Source organism: Eleutherodactylus coqui, chromosome 1, assembly GCF_035609145.1.
Source record: "Eleutherodactylus coqui strain aEleCoq1 chromosome 1, aEleCoq1.hap1, whole genome shotgun sequence".
NCBI lineage: Eukaryota > Metazoa > Chordata > Amphibia > Anura > Eleutherodactylidae > Eleutherodactylus > Eleutherodactylus coqui.
In genome coordinates, this window is record NC_089837.1 from 497932028 (window position 1) to 497958077 (window position 26050).

The following is a 26050-nucleotide window of genomic DNA, read 5'->3' on the forward strand; positions in this document are numbered from 1 at the left end:
GTCTTCATCATGTCCCCCTCTCCCTTCTCTCCTCCTGTAACATATATAAAGGTTTCCATCATTTCCCACCTCTCTCTTCTCTCCTTCTGTAACATATATAGAGGTTTCCATCAGGTCCCCCTCTCCCTTCTCTCCTCCTGTAAGATATATAAAGGTTTCCATCATGTCCTCCTCTCCCTTCTCTCCTGCTGTAACATATATAAAGGTTTCCATCATGTCCCCCTTCTCTCCTCCTGTAACATATGTAAAGGTTTCCATCATGTCCCCCCTCTCCCTTCTCTCCTCCTGTAACATATATAAAGGTTTCCATCATGTCCCTCCTCTCCCTTCTCTCCTCCTGTAACATATATAAAGGTTTCCATCATGTCCTCTTCTCCCTTCTCTCCTTCTGTAACATATATAAAGGTTTCCATCATGTCCTCCTCTCCCTTCTCTCCTGCTGTAACATATATAAAGGTTTCCATCATGTCCCCCTTCTCTCCTCCTGTAACATATGTAAAGGTTTCCATCATGTCCTCCTCTCCCTTCTCTCCTGCTGTAACATATATAAAGGTTTCCATCATGTCCCCCTTCTCTCCTGCTGTAAGATATATAAAGGTTTCCATCATGTCCTCCTCTCCCTTCTCTCCTCTTGTAACATATATAGAGGTTTCCATCATGTCCTCCTCTCCCTTCTCTCCTGCTGTAAGATATATAAAGGTTTCCATCATGTCCTCCTCTCCCTTCTCTCCTCTTGTAACATATATAAAGGTTTCCATCATGTCCTCCTCTCCCTTCTCTCCTCCTGTAACATATGTAAAGGTTTCCATCATGTCTCCCCTCTCTCTTCTCTCCTCCTGTAACATATATAAAGGTTTCCATCATGTCCCCCCTCTGCCTTCTCTCCTTCTGTAACATATATAAAGGTTTCCATCATGTCCCCCCTCTGCCTTCTCTCCTTCTGTAACATATATAAAGGTTTCCATCATGTCCCCCCTCTCCCTTCTCTCCTTCTGTAACATATATAAAGGTTTCCATCATGTCCCCCTCTCCCTTCTCTCTTTCTGTAACATATATAAAGGTTTCCATCATGTCCCCCCTCTCCCTTCTCTCCTGCTGTAACATAAAGGTTTCCATCATGTCCCCCCTCTCCCTTCTCTCCTGCTGTAACATATATAAAGGTTTCCATCATGTCCCCCTTCTCTCCTGCTGTAAGATATATAAAGGTTTCTATCATGTCCCCCTCTCCCTTCTCTCCTCCTGTAACATATATAACAGTTTCCATCATGTCCTCCTCTCCCTTCTCTCCTCCTGTAACATATATAAAGGTTTCCATCATGTCCCCCTCTCCCTTCTCTCCTTCTGTAACATATATAAAGGTTTCCATCATGTCCCCCTCTCCCTTCTCTCTTTCTGTAACATATATAAAGGTTTCCATCATGTCCCCCCTCTCCCTTCTCTCCTGCTGTAACATAAAGGTTTCCATCATGTCCCCCCTCTCCCTTCTCTCCTGCTGTAACATATATAAAGGTTTCCATCATGTCCCCCTTCTCTCCTGCTGTAAGATATATAAAGGTTTCTATCATGTCCCCCTCTCCCTTCTCTCCTCCTGTAACATATATAACAGTTTCCATCATGTCCTCCTCTCCCTTCTCTCCTCCTGTAACATATATAAAGGTTTCCATCATGTCCCCCTCTCCCTTCTCCCCTCCTGTAACATATATAAAGGTTTCCATCATGTCCCCCCTCTCCCTTCTCTCCTGCTGTAACATAAAGGTTTCCATCATGTCCCCCCTCTCCCTTCTCTCCTGCTGTAACATATATAAAGGTTTCCATCATGTCCCCCTTCTCTCCTGCTGTAAGATATATAAAGGTTTCTATCATGTCCCCCTCTCCCTTCTCTCCTCCTGTAACATATATAACAGTTTCCATCATGCCCCCCTCTCTCTTCTCTCCTCCTGTAACATATATAAAGGTTTCCATCATGTCCCCCTCTCCCTTCTCTCCTCCTGTAACATATATAAAGGTTTCCATCATGCCCCTCCTCTCCCTTCTCTCCTCCTGTAACATATAAAGGTTTCCATCATGTCCCCCTCTCACTTCTCTACTCCTGTAACATATATAAAGGTTTCCATCATGTCTTCCTCTTCCTTCTCTCCTCCTGTAACATATATAAAGGTTTCCATCATGTCCTCCTCCCCGTTCTCTCCTCCTGTAACTTATATAAATGTTTCCATCATGTCCTCCTCCCTCTTCTGTCCTCCTGTAATATATAAAAAGGCTTCCATCATGTCCCTTCTCTCCTCCTGTAACATATGTAAAGGTTTCCATCATGGCTTACTCTCCCTATTTTTCACCTTGTCTCAACTGCTAGGAAAAGGAAAATGTAGCTAGGACCCGGGCTTATAACATGGGCCACTTGATTATTTTTACAATGGTTATAAGCAATCTATTAAAATAGGATCTACTTTCTTAAAAGGGTTTTCTGCATAGGCAATGGCATTACAAGAAAAAAAATACTTGTCCTCTCATTGCGTCTCTGGTCCTGTTGTGTGACTGTTGAGGATAGCAACTGGCTGCCATTGTCATGTGAACGATGGATGTGATGTCATCACTTCCCATTTCAGTGGGGACTGGAGTCAAGGGGTGCAGGTCAGCAGGGGTGGACCAGAGGCAATGTAAGAGCGTAATATTGTTTTGGTTTTTTTTGTAATTTTTTTTATGCATTACCTACCCTGGAAAGTTTTTGTAAATGTTAGTAAACCCTTTTAATATATTGCTCCATCCAAATACAATCCTTTGGCACAATGGTTGATATTGCAGCTTTGTATCATTGGACTATACCTGAAGATGTAACTAGACCAAGATCTATTGTACAATACATGGGGTTTAGGATGTTTATTTGTTATATATACTCAGAAATGTGAAGAACATATAGTTGTAAGCAGGTATAGCTACCAAAAATGCTATATTTAAATGGCAGAATCTTTTTCTAAGAAAGGCCCCCGTTGAAAATCACAGAGTGTTCCACAAGTGGAACCTCAGCAATCAGTTTTAATTTGCAGGATAGCAAGTGTTCAATTTCCCTGCAGCGCCACCACAGGGGAAATGAAGTATTACAGAGTTCCCATTAAAATAACTGAACTGTCCATGTAATGTGGAGATGCAAAGTCCTCCAGAGTGAGAGACATTCTTTGTAGCTTCTCTCCTATCTGGGTAATACTGTAAGTGAGGGATGTAAACAGGAGAACACCATATTGTAATTCAGAATGCCCCAATATGGTGTTTGACAGCTCATCTCTTTAAATATTCTAAAATAATCTGAAGCATTATATACTGAAAGTACTGTATATGCCGAGCGCACATTTTCCGCTTGAAACCAGCATGTGTTTTTGTATTTGAATGGCATTCTATAAAGGATTATATGACTCACTTGTCAATGCATTATCGCATTTCATCTTTACATTACATTCTCAGAGATTAAAAATAATGCTCGCATACAAGGCTGATTTACCAAAGCCTAAAGAACGGGTCACTTCACAGCAGGCTGAAGGTGAGCGGCTTTATACAAAGTTTTCTACAAAACTTTCAATAACTCAGTGCATTGAACGTATGTTATTATAAAATAACCTGTCATATTGAAATTGCAGTCTGATCTCTGAGCAGCATGTTATAGAGCAGGAGGAGCAGAGCGGATTGATATATAATACTGTAGGGAAAGATCTAGCATGACTTGTAATTTGTTAATCTAAATCTCTGCTCATTCTGCCTTTAAGGAGTCCAATGGGCGGTCCCACACAGTGATGTAAGACCCGCCCACTGGACTCCTAAACCCAAAACGAGTGGAGATGTAAATCGATAAATGACACGTTATTCTGAATCGTCTCCCATTATACTGCATTCCATTCAGCTCCTCCTATTCTAAGACATGCTGCTTGAAGATTTGACTGCCTGTTCAATGTTTCTGGTTCCTTTTAAAGGGGTATTCACCAGGTAATTTAGCAAGTAACTAATTGATAAGAGATCCACTGCCTGGACCCCCATCAATCCTCAAAATGAATGGACAAAATGTTTTTGGCACATTGCTAGTCCTGGCCACCCGCCATGCAGGGAAATTCAACACAGCCCCATTCATTTGAGCCATGAGATATAAGAGTGATGCTTTTTAGGAGAGACACCAAGGGACCTTGGATTCCATGGGCATGTGGGATCATGGATATTGGACAGATGTTGTACCATATGCTAGATATGTGTATACCATTCAGTACTAGGAACATCTTTGTAAGTTGACTATTAATGAGCCTTTACACCCTAATAGAGAAAAGTCCATATAGGCCTCATGAATGTTTCTGGTATCTGCGCTTAATTTCCCATGTTTAAGCAGGCAGCAATTGGCACTTAATTGCTGCTCTTCTATCTGTAACAAAGGAAAAGGAAGTTGCAACTAAAGTCAGCCATTTTGTAGTTATCAAACATGGACTCCTGGTCACTCACTTTTGTATACACTGACTTTTACCTCTTCTCTCCTCTCCCTATATCTACCAATCATGAGTATTGTGAAACTTCCATATATAATTACTAATACCTTCTTGTATATGTATACAAGAGTAAGCCCCTCCTACACTTAGTTAGGGACCCCTCACACGCCAGCCCACCTACCCTTTAAAAGCTAGCAATGGAACTCTTCTTTTTGGATTTCCAGTCATATCAATAGCAGTCATAGCACATGAAGGAGAACCATAACATTTGGCATGGGCCCCCACCACTGTGGCTCCACCGACTGTGCAAGTGATCCCCCATCAGCTATTCTCTTATTCAAGAGGACCCAAAAAGACAAAATTGTTAAACCATAAAATCACACATTTACTCAGGACTTTACCTGAGTGCTGGCAACATTCGTCCCATCAGTAACTTCAACGGTCATATTGTAACTCGAACGTAGCTCTGCGTCCAGCGGCTTTGCAATGACAATTGTCCCCACTCCTTTCTCGATGTCAAAAGCGCTGTCCATATTTCCTCCTATACAAAGAGGGAAATGTCAGAATTAGAACCTCGTTTTCATGAGTTCTCACTTCTACTTGTGTAAAATACCTGATAGAAGCATGTGAAAATGGGAAAATCTGTCCAATGGGACCAAAGGAACTAGGCGTGTATGATGGAGTAATGTAGTAAAAGTACATAAACCTAGGCGGGTTGGTTCTCTAAGGGCGGTGGTTGTGACAGTGGAAAATTCCGAAATAGCCTAAGGGCAGGAATCAAATTAAAGATGTCTATGATTTGGAATATTTATACATATGTTCAATGAACATTATACCCCAACATCTCGGATGCACAGTCATTTCAGTCTACTATGACATCTGGAAACTGAGTTGAAAAAAGTCTTGTAGCATAAGTTCTTTTCCAAGTCAGTAGGTCCCAGTCAGGTCAACGGTAGGCAAAATAACCAGCTCCGCTCTATAACCTCTATTGTCTTTATTGGTCTCATCTCCTCCTGGCATGAGTCTGATGCCCTTATAGTTGCCCAGGATAGAGTCTCTGCTGCACTAGTTAGAGTTGGTTTGGACCATCTCCAATGTTGTGAGTGCATTTTGTCACACTAGTTAAGCTACAGTAAATAGTGCAATCATGAATATTGTAAAGTAGGTAACATTTCAAGCATAGTCTCAGACTTGAGCTTCACATATGGTTCCATACAGGTTCTGAGTTATAAAGGCTTGTAATATGGAACACACAGAAACTGTATCGAGTATCGTATATGATGGCCCTGCAGACCATCACACCAGCAGGGGGCAGTGTGTTGCTCCACAGCAAAGGCAGGATGGAGGAGCTCATCCCTAGGTCTCTAGACACCAATACGGCCATTGTAAGTGCCCAAATAAACTTGGATTTGTAGCTAAAAACAAGCAAATCAACTCTGAAGGAGTCCAGTTTCATCATTCATGACACTACTGCAAACCGAGGCGATAATGGGTGCTGCCAGTCTCTGGAGTGTTTGTGCTTGAAAGTCTGAAAGGTAGTTGGGTCAGTAGCACAACAAATAGCTGACCCATATATCAGGAAATGGGAACTATGCACGCACGAGTGAAGGATATGACTCCATAATTCACAAAAACTTGATAAATAGAAGAGTTATGAGCAGCCTAGACGGTGCAAACCAAATTGCATCAAACTAGATGCTTCTTTAGTTCCTCCATAGTGGAACAATGTTTCGACCACCTGTAGCAGTCTTTGACAAAGACCGCTACAGGCGGTTGAAACGTTGTTCCACTATGGAGGAAATAAAGAAGCATCAGGAGTGTTTATACTTGTCAGGAACGATCACACAATCCTAATAGTCTGGTCGGAGCGGCCCAGGTAGCGGCAACTTGTCGATACGAGTCTCCAGCTTCTCACATCCCAATAATGCGCCCCTCTCAGACTCTAGTAATGGGGTGAAATCTCTTCTCTGCGTCGTAGAGGCGTCTAGTGGCCAACAAGCTCTACACAAGCGGAAGAAGAGGTCACTGCACACAAGGAGCCTCCGAGAGCCTCTTATAGGCCAAGGGGGGAACCACTTCTAGGTCCTCAGGTGGCAAGACCATTCATCTAATCACCACAACTCTCATTTACAGATCTGCCTGAGATGGAACTGCAGAACGGGTTTTGCAGGAAAACGACAACTTCTTCCAGGGGCTTCCAGGGTCGACGCAAAAGTTAGCAGTATTAGTAATGGCCAATACCTGTTCTGTAGGTGACTCATTGTGGCCTGACCCGAGACAAGTATTCTATTATGCAGCGTTTAACTATTCCGTACCCTCCAATGAAGTGAAAACCCTATTTCACATTCTTTAAGTAAAGTTCTATTTTACAAAATAAATCTGAGTACTGCCTCTTTCTCCGGTCTGTCACCACAGCGCCATCCACGTTCCATCCACAAGCAACAGTACATCCATTTTTTTACACAAAAAGTGTCAGATAGACCCATTCTGGACATCTACATTCAGAGCTGCTCTACAATACTGACTCATAATTGGACTTGTGATTCATTAGATGATATAGAGCTTTACACAATTGCGTAAGATAAGAGGAGAACGCTCCAGCCACAGACTACAGTAAGGTAACATGGGCCAGCATTCAGGCCAACATCTCACAATGCATCACGGCCAACAATGAAAATCCTGGTTATTTCTGTCAGCATTTACTTAACTGGGATTGAAGAAAATCGATTAGAAAATTCCTTTTTACACTGGGGACATTCTAGGTTTTCAGGGGTTATCTTAAGAAATCTACCACAATGCCTTCCTGAGAGAGAAAAATCTATTAAGTCCACAAACTGCTGCTTGTTTTATGAATCCTGTCAAAAATATGAAGGAAAGCCGCAATGTATTGTATAGAGCGGCATTGATGAGGACAAATTGTCTTTTCCGTCCAGGCCTCGGCCTCCTGTTATTATAAATGAGCAGCTCCACAGCTGACAATACGGTATATTTACTGTGCATAGGAGTGCGATACTTAAAGGAATTGTCCACGTTTGATCAGCTGTTTTCATAGATTAGGTGCTCTTGGGTGGTCCTGGGCTGGGACCCCTTTTTATTAGCTGTTACCTCTTCAAACCAGGTTTCTCTGGTAAAATATACAGCCCCACTGAAATCAATAGGGATTTATATAGCATGTAGAACTCAGTGGTCTTCCTGCAGTAAAGCAGTTGGAGGGACGGATATTATATGGAAGCCCCCCTTCTATTACCTCCATAGGTCTCATTAAGGCATATTAAACATAGTTGCCTAAAATGAACAATCCCTCTAAAGTGTTGGTTCATTGTTGGTCAAGTGACACCAATATATTCGGCTTATGTCCCAATCACAGACTACAGGCTACTGCAGTGAAGAACAGAGTAGTCTTAATTCAGTAATTAGAGTAAGACCCCTGATTATTGGGCATGAACATTCGCCCAACCATCAAGCAGTAAAAACAGGGACAGCCATTGGCTGATTTTGACTTTTTAGCAAGCCTGAAAATACTTACTAGTTGGCTGTACATCTGCCCATGGGAACGGAGATATTTACACCAATGACAGTGCTATGGAGATAGGGTTGCCGGATGGTAATTAAGTTCCAAGGGTGTGCGGGAATTTATTTTTTACCGCTGTAGGGGTGTGCTACAGAAGATGGCCTGTAGGCGGCAACAGACAATCAGTCTGATGCCTGAAGTAAGAAGGAAAACACCCACAGGTGTGGTCAGTGCTATAAAAAAGGGTTGTTCCCACTGCAGCAAGAGAGTGCAGGGCTGCCAGGCCCAGAGTGACAGCTCTGGAGAGGTGGACAGGGAGACGCCCCTCACCTCAACACCAGAGACAGTGTGACAGCTCAGTGGAGCTGGGGCTGCTAGGCCCAGTGTGTGACTAAGAAGGCCAGAGGTGGAGAGGGAGACGCCCCTCACCTCCACACCTAGGAGAGGTGTGTGTTTGGGAGATCCAGGCTTCGGTGATTCCCTTTGTGAGCGGAGAGGCGCTGTGCACAAGGCGCTGCGAGAGATAGCAGGACCCCTGAAGTACGCCTGCCCTGGGACTAAGGGTCTGAAGGCACAACAGACTGAGGACCAGCTGCGCTCTGGACATTCACAGGTCTGTGAGACTCTATGGACTTATATGGTCTCCTCAGCTGAGGATTTACCTGCTTGCCCTACGGACTATAAAGGCTAAAAACTTGAACAGAGACTTTTGTTGTTGCAATCATTTATTATTTATCTGGAGACCCAGTCGTTTATGTTGCTGTTAAAGATTGTGTGAATAAAGTGAAGATAAAGATGAGAAGTGACCGTTTGGCGTCATATGTAACCCCCGTGTTGTCACTCCGCCCACATTATGGCCGTGAGCAACAATGGCACCAAGTAGTTTACTGACTGAGTCCTGCCACCATGGCTGCTGTACGTAGACACTACTTCTTTTCCCGGCTTCAGTGCATACTGTACAGGAAAGAAGATGAAGGAAAGCAGGTTTTGTGTACACAGCAGCTACAGCGGCGACTGGACTGGACCTGCTTTATGGGTAAATTACTCGCTGCCATGGTTGTAGTTCAAGGGGGGGATGGCAGGGCACACTTAGGGACACTAAGGTGGGCTCATTATTACTATTGGGTGGCCACACTATTACCACACTAAGGGGGTGTACTACTACTATTGTGGCCACTAAGGGGGGGGGGGGCACTATTACTTCTGGAGCCCCTGAGAGGAGCTGCTATTACTACTGGAGTCATTGAAGGGGGGCACAATTACTATATGGGCCACTGAGAGGGGGCACAATTACTACTGGGGCCACAGGAATAACAGAAATAATATTATATGTTGTGCTAAGCCACACCCCCGGTCACGCCACATTTTATACTGGCAGATATTTTCTGGCAAGAAAGGTTGCAACCCTGTATGGGGACAAATGATTGAAGTAAAAATTGTTTGTCTACATACCAGCAAATTTTGATCCATGTAAGAAAAATAAGTGCCAATGAAAATTGGTACATATATAAGGACCCTAAGTCCACCTTCTGCTACGTAAAGGGGTTGTGCCAAGATAGATAGTTGTCCAATATCCAAAGGATAGTGGGTAACATTCTGATCAATGGGGGTCCAACCAATCCCAAGAATGGAGGTCCCAATGGTTCGCGCATTAAATGGAGTGGGGTTGAGCTTTCACACCAGCATTCCATCTATTTTAATTGGAGCATTGGAGAGTGCTTGAACTTTGCGGTCTCTGGTGCTTCCACTGAAATGAATGTAATGGCAGCACACACATGCAACCGCTGCTTTATTTATACAGGCACCTTTGGGACCCCACCAATGCCGAGAAAAGGGGTGTCTGCATAAGTGGAGCTCTGGTTGTACTTCCGCACTACAGCTCCATTCATTTAAATGAGAATGTAGGAGATAAAGAATTAAAAGGTTCCCTTGGCCAGATGCGCTCTAGCCGTAACTGCGAGTTGCACCCAAGAGACTTGGCGCAACTTGCATCAGACATCCACAGACATGGCACATTCACATGCATTGGCATATCCTATTTTTCAACAGTGAACCAAAACAGGACATTCCATAGTCTGTGTGAAAAAATGTCCACAGGCATAGCCTCATAGATTATAATGGGGCTGTGGTCTGTCCATGGAATTACACGGGCAGCATGTGGCCAGAAAATACGCTAGTGTACACCTAGCCTTAATGTATGTCCCCCTTCTGGGTTCCCATCACCCCCTCTGATCAACTAATTACAGTTGCACTGATTAGCGAGGAATGTCTATTTTTTATGCTTGTCCTCCAATCGTCAACCTGTAAGTTCTCCAGTGGCTCTTGATGATCCTTGGACCCCTAAAGCAAGGCCCCTTCTCCTAGGTAAAGATCTGTCTTCGATATTAAAGACTATTTTCTATAATGTCAAGGAATGAGTCAAACCCAACTCTTGATTACTGGATTCAGCGAGTCTCTAATTACCAGTCTAAATAATAATTACGTAGGAACAAAAGAAGGAAAGGAAAACACAGATCTAATCAAAATTATGCAGATTAATCTCATAAAATAATTATATTTCATTCTGCCGAACACATTAAACCGATGCAGATGAAAGAGTTCCCTCATCTAACGTGTCGCTCGTTTACGGGCTGCAGAAGTAGGAGAAAACTTACTTCACTAGTAGTAAAGTTTATGGAGTTTCCCAAACTTTAGTCCTTTAATCATAATTGCCTCATTGCTGCTTTGAAAGCCACAGCAGAGGAAGCTGACATATGGGCTTTGTGGAGAGCGCATAGAATTTTATGGTGTTCTCGGAGCTAATGGCTTCTGGGATCCAGTTTGAACAGGTGGAAGGACGGCTGTAGTACTTACTCCACCGATGAAGGACACTGAGCTCAAAAGATGGATTTGTTAATGAACAGAAGGTGTAAAGTAAAAGTTTAGCAGTTGAAGCATTGGCAGTTTCGAAATGTTCAGGTGCTGTTAGGCAATTCACCTGTATTGTGGTAACATACCCGTTGCGTAATAGCTTGTGCCAGCCACATGGAACTGTATGCAAAAAGGAGACTACCTAAGGTCATGGAGGACCTATCCAGGGACTTTGCTGATTGCATTCCACATAAATACTATTAAAGGGGAACTCTATTAAAGTCCAGCAAACACCCTAATGAATGATTATTAACTGGGGCATAGCCATAGGTGGTGCTGAGGCAACAGTCCCTCCGGACGTATAGTGCCCAAAAACTCCATTGCCCGAACATAAAAAGCATCCAGTATTATAACTGGCACATAGCAGATGGGCGGTCCAGTCACAGGCTTTGCATTGGGACTCAGGTGCTGCAAGCTGAGCTTCTGTCTTACAGTTTACTGAGCATTGAAGCTAATGTGGTCGCTGCCTTTAGCCGGCATGAACAGATTTCCATGCCCGCATTTAGGTCTTTGCATAATCTGCAATACTAGACCCAAGATGAGTGTAATGTCTGGGGAAATAAAACAGACCATTTTCTTCGACCCCAATAATATTGACCAGGTACTTCCAACATTATTTTTTTTAAGATAGGACTGCACAGTGCCATGATAGTGCCAGGCTCACGCTGCAACTTCTATCTTACCCCATGGATGCAACTTTTTGTCTGTTGACAACCATTAGAGCAGATTTACTAATCCTGTGTAATAGGAGATCTAATCTAGATGTACTAACTAATTATTACAGCCCCAATTCCAAAGAAAGATGGGACGCTGTGTAAAATGTACATAAATGTTAACAAAAATAGAATGCAATGATTAGATAACTATATATTATTCACAGTAGAAGACAGAAGATATCAGAAGGTGGAAGGGAGACATGGTTCCATTTAATTTAAAATTAAAAAAAAACTCATTTGGAAATTGATGGCAGCAACACATCTCACAAAAGTTTGGCCAGGGCCGTGTCTATCATTGTGTAGCATCCCCTCTTCTTCCTACAACAGTCTGTAAACATCTGTGAAATGAGGAGACCAATTGCTGGAGTTTTTGGAGATGAATGTTGTCCCATTCTTGTCTGATGTAGGACTCTAGCTGCTCTACATTCCTGGGTCGCCTTCGTCAGATTTTTCCTTTCATAATGGGCCAAATGTTCTCTATTGGTGAACGGTCTGGACTGCAGGTGGCCTTCAGCACCCGGACTCTTTTTCTGGGAAGCCATGCTGTTGTGATGGATGCAGTTTAGCATTGTTTTGCTGAGATATGGAAGGCCTCAAGACAGTATAATTTGTGCCGCAAAACTGGTACATTTTCAATAGTAAATCCATCCTATTGAGTACTACTAAGAAGCCCCAGGATATAACTATCACAGATGTAGGCCTCGGGTCTAGTAGCTAAGGGGGGGCTCCTCTCCATTGTTAAAGGGGCCTTAGAGTTGATGAGTACCGTAGCTAATGAGTATGTTGCTGCTACAGAAAAAAAGGAGGAACCACAATGTTCAAGAGGGAATCTAAAGATGGAGAAGGGAAGTAGCTAACACAATGGGGTCAAGTAAGAGGCCAAGGATGGGAGGACAAGATTGAAAGTTTAGAGTAAATACAATAATACTCATAATGTCTCCAGTTCCTACCCTCATTTTCTACCAAACGTGGTATGGGGAACCATTATTAGATGTTCTTAGGGCAATGAGGGAGTTTCAAATCTATTGAGATCAAGAGCGGCTGTACAGAAGTACATACTGGTATATATCGGACTCCCTAATTGTGGAAGAGAAAGAGAGAAGAGTTTTATTATAAGAATAAAATGGGACCTCTTCCGAGCAATGGCTCCTGTCAAGACATCTTCATTGCAGCACATTCTAGTGCTTCTTGCTTCTTGCAACACAACAGGGACTAGAGTCTAATGTGGAGACCCCTCCGGAGAGGGAGCCTTTTGTAGGTTCTAAAGTCACTCCAAGGCTCCCTGCACATGAACGGGTCAGATTCCACATGAGGGATCCCACAATTGCATCCATCCTTGATCGCGGCCGGCGACCCCGAGTAGCTGTCATTAATCTTCTTCTTCTGTACTGCGGATTGTCTGGACGGCTTACCGCTGGACATGCGCAGTACGGATTATTAAAAAATGTTTATTTTTCCCACGCCATCGCTAGGCAATGATGCAGAATCAGCGACCTGCCCGCAAAGTCAATTGCGGATGGGCCGCGAATCTGACGGCTCCCACTGACTTTAATAGAAGCCGTCCTTGCGGAATCCGCATACACATGGAGCATGCTGCGATTCTTTTCTCCACGCGCAGAAACTGCAATTTGTTTCACAAGTGTGCATGAAGAATCGATTTCCCATAGCATGCTATGGATGGGATTTGCTGCGGATCTGCAGTGCAGATGGTGACCGCAGATTCCGCTTTGCAAATCCGTTCTTGTGCAGCCGGCTTTACTTTCATAATATATATAGCAAGAATCAAAAGAACGGTTATCCTATGTTAATACTTAGTGTGGCTCCTTTGGCCCCATTGACATTGAATATTCTGCATTTAGACATAATGATTATTATCATTCAAAAAATCATTAAAATGAGTGAAAGTGACCTTAAAGGGGCAATACTCTTCCATAGTATACCATCTACTAACATCTGATAGACTTCAGCTGGTATTTCCCTCCATCTATCCTGCAAACATCTGGTGAAGTCTCTCAAAAAGATGGCCACTGTTCTTATTTCCTAACCCAACATTAGAGTTCATCCCAAAGATGTTCAGTAAGTTCAGGAACATCCATATCCTCAAACCAATGTAAAACAGGATTGGATCTGTGACAAGGTACGCTGGCTTGTTGGAAGGATTACTGACATTACAAGAATATTGCCACATTTTCGGCAGCACTTTATTGTCCAGGATGTGAAGGTTCATAGTTCTTTCCACTACAACCAATGGACTGAGACCATGCTACATAAAACATTCCCAGACCATAATAAAACCTCCGTCATACTTAACTTAAGGTATTTCCCAGAATCCTCTACTCCCAGATACGTTCATCTGATGTGGAGTAGTGTGATTTGTCACTCCGGAGAATGTTCTTCCATTGCTCAACTGTCCAATGATGATGCTCCTTGCACCATTGTAGAGTGGGCAATGTATCTTCTTTGAGAGAACTAACCAAAGTATACAGGTTAAATGGAGGGAGACACCAGCTGAAGTGCATCAGATGTTAGTAGAAAGTATGCCACGGAGACTATGCAATGTCATTGGGGCCAAAGGAGCCCAACTAAGTCTTAACATATAGAAATAAATACTACTTTTGATTCTCAGGTCTTCATTACTCTTTGTAGGACAGTGTAGTAGCATGATGTAGAGTCAGGATAGCAATACTGTGGAGGATTTTTGATTACTTCAAACTAGTTTGAAGACAGTTTTGCCTACAAAGTTGTGTTCTTCAGTCAAGTCATTAATAATTACTTTCAACCATTTCCGATAAAGCAGGTGACAACCAATATGGCTGCCATTACTCCTTTAAGGCGTTGTGCAGAAATTCAACAAAATGGCTGTGCACCCTAAGAAAACACATCTTAGGATGATAGAATGCATTTCTAGATTAGAGGAGGAAGGGTTCAAGGCCAAGGGCTTACCAACTCAGCCTAATAGAACTGACCGGTATGAATAGAGGCTAAGAGATTCCAATAGGGGGAAACTTTGTTGTCAAGAATTCTCTCTAAGAAACAGACAGAACCACTTTAAGAAGCCATGAAAGCTACTTCTGCAGTGAATGGAACTTTTTTTTTCGAAATGGCCCAGAAACATTTTTACGGATATTTTGGTTTGAAATGTCTTCTATTTTGTTTCTATCCTAATCATACCACGAGCGCCACCTTCAATGTTGTCATCATTTTGTAGCAAGCCCATAATTGTCCTTGACATTTCATTTCGGAGGTAGAGATACCAAGGTAGCCTGGAACGACTGGAAGATTTCATGCTTTTTTTTCACACTTTATGCTAAAGAGACGTGGCATCTTACAATTAACGTTTTAATTGATTTGCTTGGGAAACGATGCAAAAAAATTGACTGTAAAATCGTTTGAAGAATGGAGTTTCAAGGAAAAAGCTTTAATTGAAAGCCTTGGGAGAGGATAGCATTTTTCAAAGAGAATACTTTGTTCTGTTAATTAGAAGAGAAAAATAAAATAAGCATAAAAATTTCAATGGCGGAGCCGGAGATGAAACGCGAAAGCTTAAGGTGCGGCCGGCTGCAAATGGATTCATCTCTCACATTATTTTGGCACTTGCTAAATAAAAGTTACCTTAAGACTTCCCTGCAGAACTTTTGGCTATGTGCGGTGATGGGAGATGATATACAAAATACATGTAGTACTGTAGCAAAATGACTCCGTTGCCTGGATGATACTAATTTTAATGCAAATATCTAAATCTTATTTTTAGATCAAAATTTTTGAGTTTAAAAATGATGGAACGACCTTTTTCTGTTGCAGAGGATACAACTAGATAGGCCCAGACCACCATCCTTCTCTGTGATTGAGAGTAGTCCCCACAGAACCCCCCCCCCCCCCCTCTATAATTCTCATATCCCCTTTAGGGTGGACACCCACTGGCAATATTTTCTTTCTTGCGCTGCGAGAGCACGGGAAAACTCTCGCCTTGCAGCGCAAGAAAGACGCCGAAATACAACCGGCATATTGCTAGTGCTTTCAATGGGGCCAGCGGCAGCACGCTAGCCCAATTGAAAACATAGGGAGAATGCCGCGGACTTCTGCCACAGCTGGCCCCATTCATGAATGAATAACTAAGGGCTATCTGTCATTGGCTGAGCACTCAGCCAATAGCTAAGCACTAGCTGCTATTGGCTGAGCCCTCAGCCAATCAGCACAGCCCTTTCAGGAGGCGGGGATTTTTAAATCCCAGCCTGCTGAGAGAGCTTAACAGCAGTGCAGGGGAGCCAGCCGGTGGACGCGTCTGAGCAGCGGAGAGGTGAGTAATTATTTTTTTTACCACTTATTGATGATTATCAGGGAAGGGTTTATAGTTCAAGCCCTTCCCTGATAATCATACTGTGGGGCTTGCCAGAAAGCAGTGCTTTCAATGGGATCGGCAGCAGTGCCGATCCCATTGAATGCAATGGGATAGCTTGCCGCGGACTTCTGCCACAGCTGTGGCAGAGGATTCCTTTATCCCCGCGGGGATGAAGGAAACTCCTGCCACAGCTGTGACAGCTGTGGCAGAAGTCCGCAGCATTCTCCATTTCTTTTCAATGGGGCTAGCGCTGCTGCCGCTAGCCCCATTATAAGACTGGCGATATCCCAGCGTGATGCCGTTTTTTTTCTTGCACTGCGCTGCGAGACTACTCCTTTACTCTCGCAGCGCAGTGGAGAAAAAAGTGCTAGTGGGTGTGAGCCCTTACAAGGGTTTTATCGTCATAACAAAAAAAATCACAGGCGCTGGGCCCGTCCTAAAATAAAAAATAGCATATACTCCTCTCTCCTCAGCCCCTGTAGACTCCGGTGAATGGTTCTCATAGTTCTGATGCCGGCTTTCTGTTGTACAGACAGGCGAAAGTCAAGTGACCATTGTAGCCAATCAGACCGTTGGAACTCTTGGCGTCAGTGCTCACATCCTGGGGACCATAATGCTAGGAGTTTGGGAAGGTGATGTTGCAGCCTCTGATTGACCACATTGGTCACCTATTTCTGCAAGTTCATACACCTTAAAGCCAGCACTGAGGCTTTAGGAGCCATTCAGCTGTGACCTGGGGGGCAATGGAGAGGTGAATATATGTTATTTTTTATTTCAGAGCAGACCTAGTAGGTAGATAGTTTTTTTTTTTTCTTTTAAAACCTTTTTAAAGTTAGGGAGATAACTCTTTTAAAGGGGTTGTGCCAATACGTCATCCCCCGTTCCTATGCTCTAATAAATGTCAAACTGGGGTTCCCTGCTCAGGGCCCCCCTCTATATCCAAGTAAATAAAAGCGTCTCCTGTTCTGTGGACTCTCTGCCATCCTGTTATTAAACCCACGACCATTATTGTGAACGGCGGTCCTGTAATACTACATTTAGCCTTCTGGGGAAATTTGTTGGTGGCCATGACATCCCCTGGCAGAATCAACCAATTACTGGGGGTGCCGAGAGCGGGACCTGGGGAGGTCAGCTGTTCTCCGTGAATTCTGGGGCAGGTTGTGCATCTTGGCACAACCCCTTTAGGCAATAAAATTCAGGGGATTTTGAGGGGAATTACAGAAAAATCAACTTCAGTCCTCATAGAAAATAGCCACTTTATAAATAAACTTTTGACTTTGCATGGAAGTAAAAACTAATAAAATACTATGGGCAGAAAGGTGCTCAGTGTGTTACCCGAGGGCTGCAAGTTTGTTGTGAGGTTGAGGGTTCCTATGAGGACTATTGGAGATGACAGAACAAGAGTTCTGTTTGGCTACCAAGAGCAACTATACCAGTGATTTGCTGACGACAACGTGACAGCCATTATATCAGGTATCTGGCGAAGGTGCTGAACCACATTGAAGTTATACTAGTGCGACAAAGCCACAGTATTCTATACTGAACCACATTAAAATCGTTGGTTCAAAGATGTTGTCATCACCTGCTATTCTTCCTTAGTACCTGCAGCCCAGTAAATCCTGTGATAGGCTATTCTTGAACCAGTATCCAATGCCAATGAGTGGACTCTGATCTACTTTGATCTTGCATAAGTGCCACGCTGGCAGAGGAGACATAAAATAGATACCTCAATAGAGGAATAGGGAGATACAGTGTTCAGTTCTTCAAATGTAAGGTCAGTGTCAGGAGTTGGCAAACCTGAACAGGCACGAGGGCAAGGTAGGCTTGGGAGGCCTACTGAGATTTTAATAAACAAGCCCGACTCTTGGGTTGATAGAGGGGTTACTTCAACTGTGTCGCTTGAGGGCCCATACATACCTGGAGTTGGTTTAAGATGATCGGTCAAAGAACTTCATTTGGAGCAGCCCAGCGAAGTGTATGACTGAGACCTTACACCACTGCAATATTAACCCTGTTTATTAGAAAAGACAGCTATAGAGTATCTATAGGCAAAACCAGTCCACCAGCAACGATGGAGTTGAGCCTTTCCCCCCTACTACTTTCAAAGGATTAACATTTGCATAGTATATGTAAGACAGGAAACGCATTAATATGTGCCAATAAATTATGAACAAAAAAGTCTGTCCAATAAATTATAAATAAGGTGCTGGGAGAGGCAATGCCGTTCCCTACTGCTCCGAGTTATATAATACATACATAAATATGGGTTACGCTTGTTCAGGAAAGAATTCTATAATTCTGAGCCGTGCTTCGAAAACAGAACAATTTTTACTAAAAATTGCAGAGAACATCTGGTCTGACAGGCTATAAAATGCAAGATTGAACTGTGCTTATTTTCTGCATGGTAGGTTATAAAAGCTCCCAGCCACCAAGTTTCTCTTTGTTGGCAATGATCTGCTGGGAGAACAGTTTTTAGAGGGAAAGTGGAAATTACGGCTTGCAGCATAGGCACATATTTAATGTGTGTTCATAGACTTTCGATAAAAATCTAGTTGGATTAGGAGGAATAAGGAACAGAATGAAATAAACACATTGGAGCTGTCAGAGGACTTGATTTACGAGATGAAATTGTGGCCTGTCCAAGAATGTGAACTTAAGAGTTGGAAGCTGTGAACGTTATATTTACTGTATGCGAAGTACAATAAGGAGAACTTAACCCATCAGGCCAATAGCACCACCAACCGTGGTCTAGAGGAATAACCTTAAAATCTGTAACAAAGCCCCTCACCTACCATGTGCCATTTATACTACTGGTATCTTCTCATTGATGGATCTTTAGGCCCCCCCATGTACCAGTGTCTATATGCGACTGATACCTTTGCCATCCCTTAAAGCTAATTCACTGCATAGATCCAAGCCATCTATGCAATTTTTCTTGGCCATGGAAAAAAAAGCTATATCGAGCCCTAGGTAATGTTGGAATAGCATAGAGGCCAGTGCAATCTGATATTTCCATTTCAGTGTGTGGTGCCGCCATTACTCCTAGGAAGCACATTCGCCACTTTGGCGACATATTTTACTCTAATCTTTCACTTATTATCTATATTCAATCACTTGCATCATCTGCACCTCAAAAACAGTTTGAGAATCTGTCTTTTTTTACTGTAGAAATACAACACTTATTGTTGCCCTGACCCATTCCCATCTTGACTACTGTAACTCTATATTAATCGGTCTTTATGTCACTAAACTCTCCCCTCTCCAATTTATCCTGAATGCAGCAGCCTGTCCCATCTTTCTGTCCAACTTTACCATGTGCCAGTCACTGCACCAATGCCTGCCAGCTATAGGATACAATAGAAAACTCATCACTCTCATCCATAAAGCTCCCCACAGTGCTGCACCTCCATATATGTCCCCCTGAATCTCTATCTACCTCCTTATTCATACTCTATGTTCTGCTACTGATCTGACAAAATTCCTCTATAACACTGTGCAACACAATTTTTGTAACCGATGAGCAGATAGGCGGCTCATAGTAACTTAGTGCGCTGAATTCAAGTATGACATCCGTTTTTTCCTGCCGTGTAAGGTTTTCCAGTTATGGGGAATAATGTAATCCAGCTGCCCTTGTATTGTATTTTTTGGAAATCTGCCTATACAATTAGTCCAGTCGGCTCGCCATTAGCCTTGCTTAATAAAAGAATAACAAAAGTGATTGTACAACTATTTCACAATCCCTGTTACACACCTTCTGCCGACTGAACACTATAAGGGTAGGTTTATGTAACATATAGGGGATGTTTCCACATGGCAGAAACACTGTGGCGCATCCACCAGTAAATTGTAATTAATGAACTGGGTTTTTACAGGTCATTGGTTGGACTAAATAAAAGAGTCAAAATCATAAAACAAAAATACATATTTGGTATCGCTGCGTCCATAAAAGTCCGATCTATCAAAGTAACGCATTTACCCCGCAAGGTGAACGTCGTCCGAAAAAAAAATTAAGGAACATAGCAACGCTATGAAAAGCATGCACTGCGTTACCCGCGGCCGGATTATCGCCATGAGTAACGCAATGCAGTATCGCCCGTGGACAGGAGCCCTAAATATTATTATTATGAGTCTAATAGCTAAATCTAAGCGAAGCCCCTCATAGCTTTTCTCCTTATGTTTTGAGTTCCAAACTTTTATTAAATCTTCCACTCACTTTCCACAGTTTGCATTATTTCTTGATATACTGCCTCCATATCTAGGTCACATTTGAAGAAAAAAAAATGTCAGTTTCTCATATTCGCCTTCAAATTAAGGGGATAATGTGATCAAAGTAAACTCCACATACAGCAAAATGCATTTGTCCCAGCTTTCAGGTTCTCACTGTATTTCCCCATAATTAAATCACACGGCGCCTTGGAAAATGGCCCAGGCTCTTCAAAACATGAAATGTGAAATTTGGACAAGATGAGATGGTAAGATGATGTAAGATTGGTATGAGCTATTACAACATATTAGCGTCTGGATTTTTGGATCTTCCAATTAGCTAACAGACAATGGGAAGGAATATAAGTGGACCCCCCTAAGCCAGGTTTGGAGAGCTTCTTCAAGAAAGAAAGGTCTATTTGAAGGCAACTTTGATGCAGCTTGAAATACATTCCTAGTTGTTGGCCTTACTACAGTATCAGTATGTTCCCAATGACTCAAATCCCCTTATATTACAAACCCATCTTCTATACACCATGTCCTTTCTTGTGAACACATACATATCCATCTTCCAAGAATGGAGATTGCACGATTCGTTCTACATTCAAGGGTCAAACGTTCACCACTTAGGTGACAGGAACAATACAAGGGCTAGACCTTCCTTGTCAAAAGCCGATGTCAGACATTGGATGTTAGCCACGGTTTTTATCGGACTGTTGCTCTATGATCAGCGGCTTTTGAACAAAGTAAGTATTGGATACAATAGGTCAACTTCAAGAGAAGATGCAGTCTCATATGCTTTTGGGTAGTGATGAGAAAAGTTTTGTTCGGCCTGTTGGCCGAATTTCAGCAGAAAGTTTGCTTCAAATTAGTTCGAACTGAACCTGAAATTCACCAATACTCCTAGAACTTGTGTACAACACTGTCTAAGGACCATGAAAGCCCTGTATAACAGAAGAAAGAGGGAAGGAAGGAAAGACATAGGAAAGGAGGAAGGGAAAGGAAAGGAATGGAATGTTAGTGGTTTGCATTTGTGTTCACCGAACTTTTAGCGAAGTTCGAGCCAAAACAGGGTTCGACTCTCTTGGTTTGCTCAACACTATTATTTAGGGTATCTGCTCAATCCCTGGCGGTTCATCCTACAGCCATTTAAAAATCATTAGTTGTCCTGATCTGATCTAGGGCATGCTGAGCCGATACCTATCTTTTCTTGATCTCTCCATACACATCCATGCTCGATTAAGCCTAGTGTGGATTTGTAGTGAGGGGAGAACGCAAAAGCCAGACACCTAGGACAGTAGCTTGTCTCCCAAAAATAAAAGGATCAGGAAGTTGAAATGCAACTGCCTGATCCTTACCTACCCCGACATCTTCTGATGGAAGAGAGTTGAGAGGCCAGCTTACATATATTAGATATTTATCCAGCCCCTGCAAAATCACTGAGTTCGGACAATCTATATCTAAAATATATACTGTATATACTCGAGTATAAGCCGAATTTTCAGCACATTTTTTATGCTGAAAAAGCCCCCCTCGGCTTATACTCGAGTGAGGGTCCCATGCACCATTGCTGTTGCCAGTGGCCCTATTGAAAGCAATGGTCTGCCGGCAATCCCTGCAGGGATTTTCGGGGAGGGGCTTTAAATATAAGCCCTTCCCTGAAAATCATCCCTAGCTGTAGTAAAAAATATATATACTCATCTGTCCGCTGCTGCCGGGGCTCGGCGCATCTTGCAGCTTGTCATCCTAGCACTGTAATGAAGTTCTTTTAGCAGGCGGGGATTTAAAATCCTCACTTGCTGAAAGGGCTGTGTCTGATTGGCTGACCCAAGTGGCTAGACGCACCTGAGCCTTGGCAGTGGGGGACAGGTGAGTATATATATTCTTTTTATTTTTTACTACAGCTAGGGATGATTTTTAGGGAGGGCTTATATTTAAAGCCTTTCCCCGAAAATCACTGCGGGGGTGCTGACATCCTAGTGCTTGCAATGGGGCCGCCGGCAGTGGCATCCCCATTGAAATCAATGGGAGAGCTTTGCGATCCTCTGCCACAGATGTGGCAGGGAATTCTTTAATCCCCGCGGGGAGTCGCCTTCTCCTCTTGTATAAGCCCACCCTAGGCTTATACTTGAGTCACTAAGTTTTCCCCATTTTTTGTGGTAAACTTAGGTGCCTTGGCTTATATTCGGGTCGGCTTCTACTCGAGTCTATATGGTAGTTATTTCTAAAGAAACTTATTTGTTCTGCGCTTTGGCTGGAAGGAGCTTTGCTGTATAAACTAAGGGTAAGTTCAAGTGACTTGAATCATTTTCAGTTCTGGAATTCTGTGCATGAAGATTTCATTCCTTGCCGCCATTCAATTTGCATAACCACCGTCCGATATTAAATTTGGAGTGGCTCCAATGGATTCATATTAGATATTTACTTCATGATTTTATTTTTCTTCAGGCACAAACTTAAAAACTTCTCTGCTAATCAGGTCAGCGGAATGATTATGACAGAAGCCCCCGAAGCATTAAAAAACGGAAAAAAAACACTGGCTGTATTAAAATGGTATATTAAAGTTGTTCTGCCACTTAAGGGATTTAGTGTGTTTTTCTGCAGAGGCCACAAATTAAAATTACTATTAAAATATAATGATTGTGATAACTCAGCAGTTAAGAAGTTTGTATTTCCATTCCAAAATATTGGACTTCATCTTTATTTTACGACGCCATGAAAATAATTTGTACGCTAAAAAATAATCCTGATTAAAAAGTAGATAAATAAATCTAAGTAGATTTCAAAATATACACTAAATGGCCATTTTATTAGAGACATTCCTAACGTATCCCCTGCTACCTAAGGTGGGTCCGATCATATATATCGTATGCAACGAAGGGCCATTTTATTAGAGTCACTGGCCCTGTCATACATGGAGCTTCCCTGTATGAAAATGATCCCCGTCACCCCGGAGTGCAGCTTAAAGTCACGGGGATCGATTTCAGTGTGAATCCAAATTAAATGGTCATCGGAGCTAGACTAGCGGGGGCCGGAGTGTCACTGCCGGGTTTTGTCATCCGACGGTGTATGGAGTCTACCAAGAATGGCGTCATCGAACAAAACATCCAGCAAAAAGTGGATACGGTAGAAGTAAAGAACTTGTCACCGAAAGGGGTCAGAGGAGGATGTCAAGAACTGTTCTAACAAACACGCAGTGCGTAGTCAAGTGAACAGCAGCTGGACACAATGCTGGCACTCCAACTATGGGTGTCCAAATGCACAATTCGTCTTTTCTCACCACGAATCGGCTATAACAACAGATGACTAGTTCCAGCATCACTGTGTCTTAGAGAAATAAAAAGGTGACACTCCAGTGGGGTAAAAGAGCGCAAAAATTGTATCACTGAGCAGCAGAAAAACATCACCTGGTCAGATGAATCCAGATTTCTGTTGCACCGTGCTGATGGGAGGGTCAAAGTTTTGCGCAAGTAGCACGATTCAATGACCCCTTCCTGTACGGCTGACGGAGGTGGAGCAATGGTGTGAAGTATGTAGTGTTGGCATTCCCTGGATGCTCTGATACCTGTTCACAGACGCCTGCGTGCCAAGATGAACCGCTGCGGTCCAGACGACCAAAGTAGGTTCAATGTGCTGTTAGATGGGGGGGCTCTAATAAAGTAGCCATTTAGTGTATATACTGTGCATACATTAAATAAGTGAAATGTATATATATATATATATATATATATATATATATATATTGAGAGAGAGAGCTATCTGTATGCATATATATATATACACACACACACACTTTTTGTTGCTTTTTTGTTTCACTTGTGTACATTTACAATATTAGTTGAACAGATTATAGAATTTCTTTCTTTCCCTTAATAGGTTAACAAAGTTGAATTATTTTAAAGATTTACCTCTATTCTTTCTATTAAGCTCTTTCTCTTAGATATAAGACATGGTGTTTATAGCCCTCAGACTTCATTATGGTTACAATATTCTAATAATTTCATTTAAACGAGATTACAGAGAATAGATATCCGCCGTCACAAAATGAGGAATGATAGAGATGAAAGGGAAAGTAATTGGATACCAACTTTCAGAAAAAGCCCTTAACAGAAGGAATATGTAGCGTTTTGTGAAGAGACTGGTAGAACGTCTCAGACATTTCTATAAAACACAACTTAAATGGGTCCGAAAGGAAGAAGTAGGAAAAACAGTCTCCGTCAGATAGCAGCAATTTAGTAAAGTGTATTTTGCGGCGGTAATACCTTCCGATGAGCAGTTCTGCCCACAAGCTGTCTGCAGAATATAGAACATCTCTCGGGCATGCTTGCCACCTTGCAGCAGGGCAGTCAGCAGAAAAGGCAAGAGACAGCGAGAAAGGCAGCGAAAGAGAAGAGAGAGAGAGAGAGTAAGTAAAACAGGACAAGATTAGTGCACCACCAATTAGGGGATTAAATCTGACAAGACATAAAATAGCAGAGAACAGAAAAAAACTAGAAAGATATAAGACATTAGCGAAAGCAAAGCATATGAGATAGCTGGAAACCGTGCGGCTGGTCACAAATTAGTGATTATACACTGGTTAGGTAATAAACATTGGCAACCCATCGGCCCTCTGGAATTACATTACGGGGGTCCATAGACATCATAGATGGAGCACGATCCCTCTATGTACCCTTTACATGCCGCAATCTACATAGATCGCGGCATGTAGGGGGTTAACAGCGGGGATCGCTGTCCTTATGTACCCCCGCTGTTGCAGTGGGAGGCCGGCTCCAGCTTCTGATCCTGCACCATCCACATGACGTATGCTTACGTCCTGCTGTGTTAAGTACCCCAAAGCCAGGACATAAACTTACATTCTGTGGCCTTAAGGGGTAAAGGCACAAAATAGGCTGGTCATAAAGGGGTTAAGGAAATTTGTTAGACAAAGCATTAGCAAAATTAGTTGTCATTTAAAGGGGTATTCAGTAGACCAGGCAAAATGTTCAAAATTTCCCCGAGTTTCACTTATTGCCATTATTTCAAACATCCATTTAAGTAATCAATCAGAACTTGAGTATCTTTCTTGCTGACCTGCGCCAGCGCCGCTTTCCAGCTAGCTTCAGATTTCCTTATTGTTATTTAATATGGCCGCTGGGGAGTTCAAAAACGTCATCTCCCATAATGCCCCACTGCCAGTTACTGACGAGTGAGCATTCACAAATGTACAAAGTGTGTCATCCTTACAGAATGTGAAGGCACTGCACATGTGTGACCATAAAAGAGTGGAGCATACAGGACGTAACCATTGGATACCAAGAAGAATTACGTTATAACATTATATTGCAAAATGACATATTATTGCCCCATAACTTTCAGCAGAACACCCCTTTAAAAACTGGACTGAACGCCCCCAAACAGATTAATAAGGGGATGTTCACATGGCAGAATTTTGCCACAGATATGACATGAAATCTGTGCCCATTCTGTGTCAAACCCACGGCAGACCCATATCTCATTACTTACAATGGGAGTCTGTGCTGTAGACTATATGGCGTGGATTTGTTTGGGCCCATGGATGTCAGAGAAGTGACATTTCACTTCCAGATGTTGATTCTACGGCAATTCCGTGTCAAACTGACAGCAATTCTGCCTCCAATTGCTTTCAATGGGCATCCATGCCCTGTCCTATACGGCAAGTGATTTTTTGACACGGATTCTGTGCCATATCTGTGTGAAATCCCATTGTTTAATGAAAAGGGTTAAATCCGCATGCTGATCTATGGGTATAGATGTACATAGGGGTGGTAGAAATCTGTGGCTAGCCGATCATTTCCGAGTGGCTTGTTAGAAATAAAACCTATACATAAAACTTGTCACTGGATTCCATCGTGTGACTATACCCTAAAGGAAGTTAGCCGGTTCTCCGGTGAAG

At 42.7% G+C, this 26050-nt stretch overlaps 1 protein-coding gene across 3 annotated transcripts in view; it reads right to left on the minus strand.

The window, feature by feature from the left end:
* Window positions 1-26050, minus strand: part of FAT3 (FAT atypical cadherin 3) — a 522893-nt gene that overhangs the window by 132776 nt on the left and 364067 nt on the right. For all 3 annotated transcript variants that reach the window (XM_066587016.1, XM_066587025.1, XM_066587006.1), the window contains one exon: window positions 4859-4998. In XM_066587016.1, the coding sequence (XP_066443113.1) occupies window positions 4859-4998 (140 nt within the window). The remainder of the gene's footprint in view (window positions 1-4858; window positions 4999-26050) is intronic.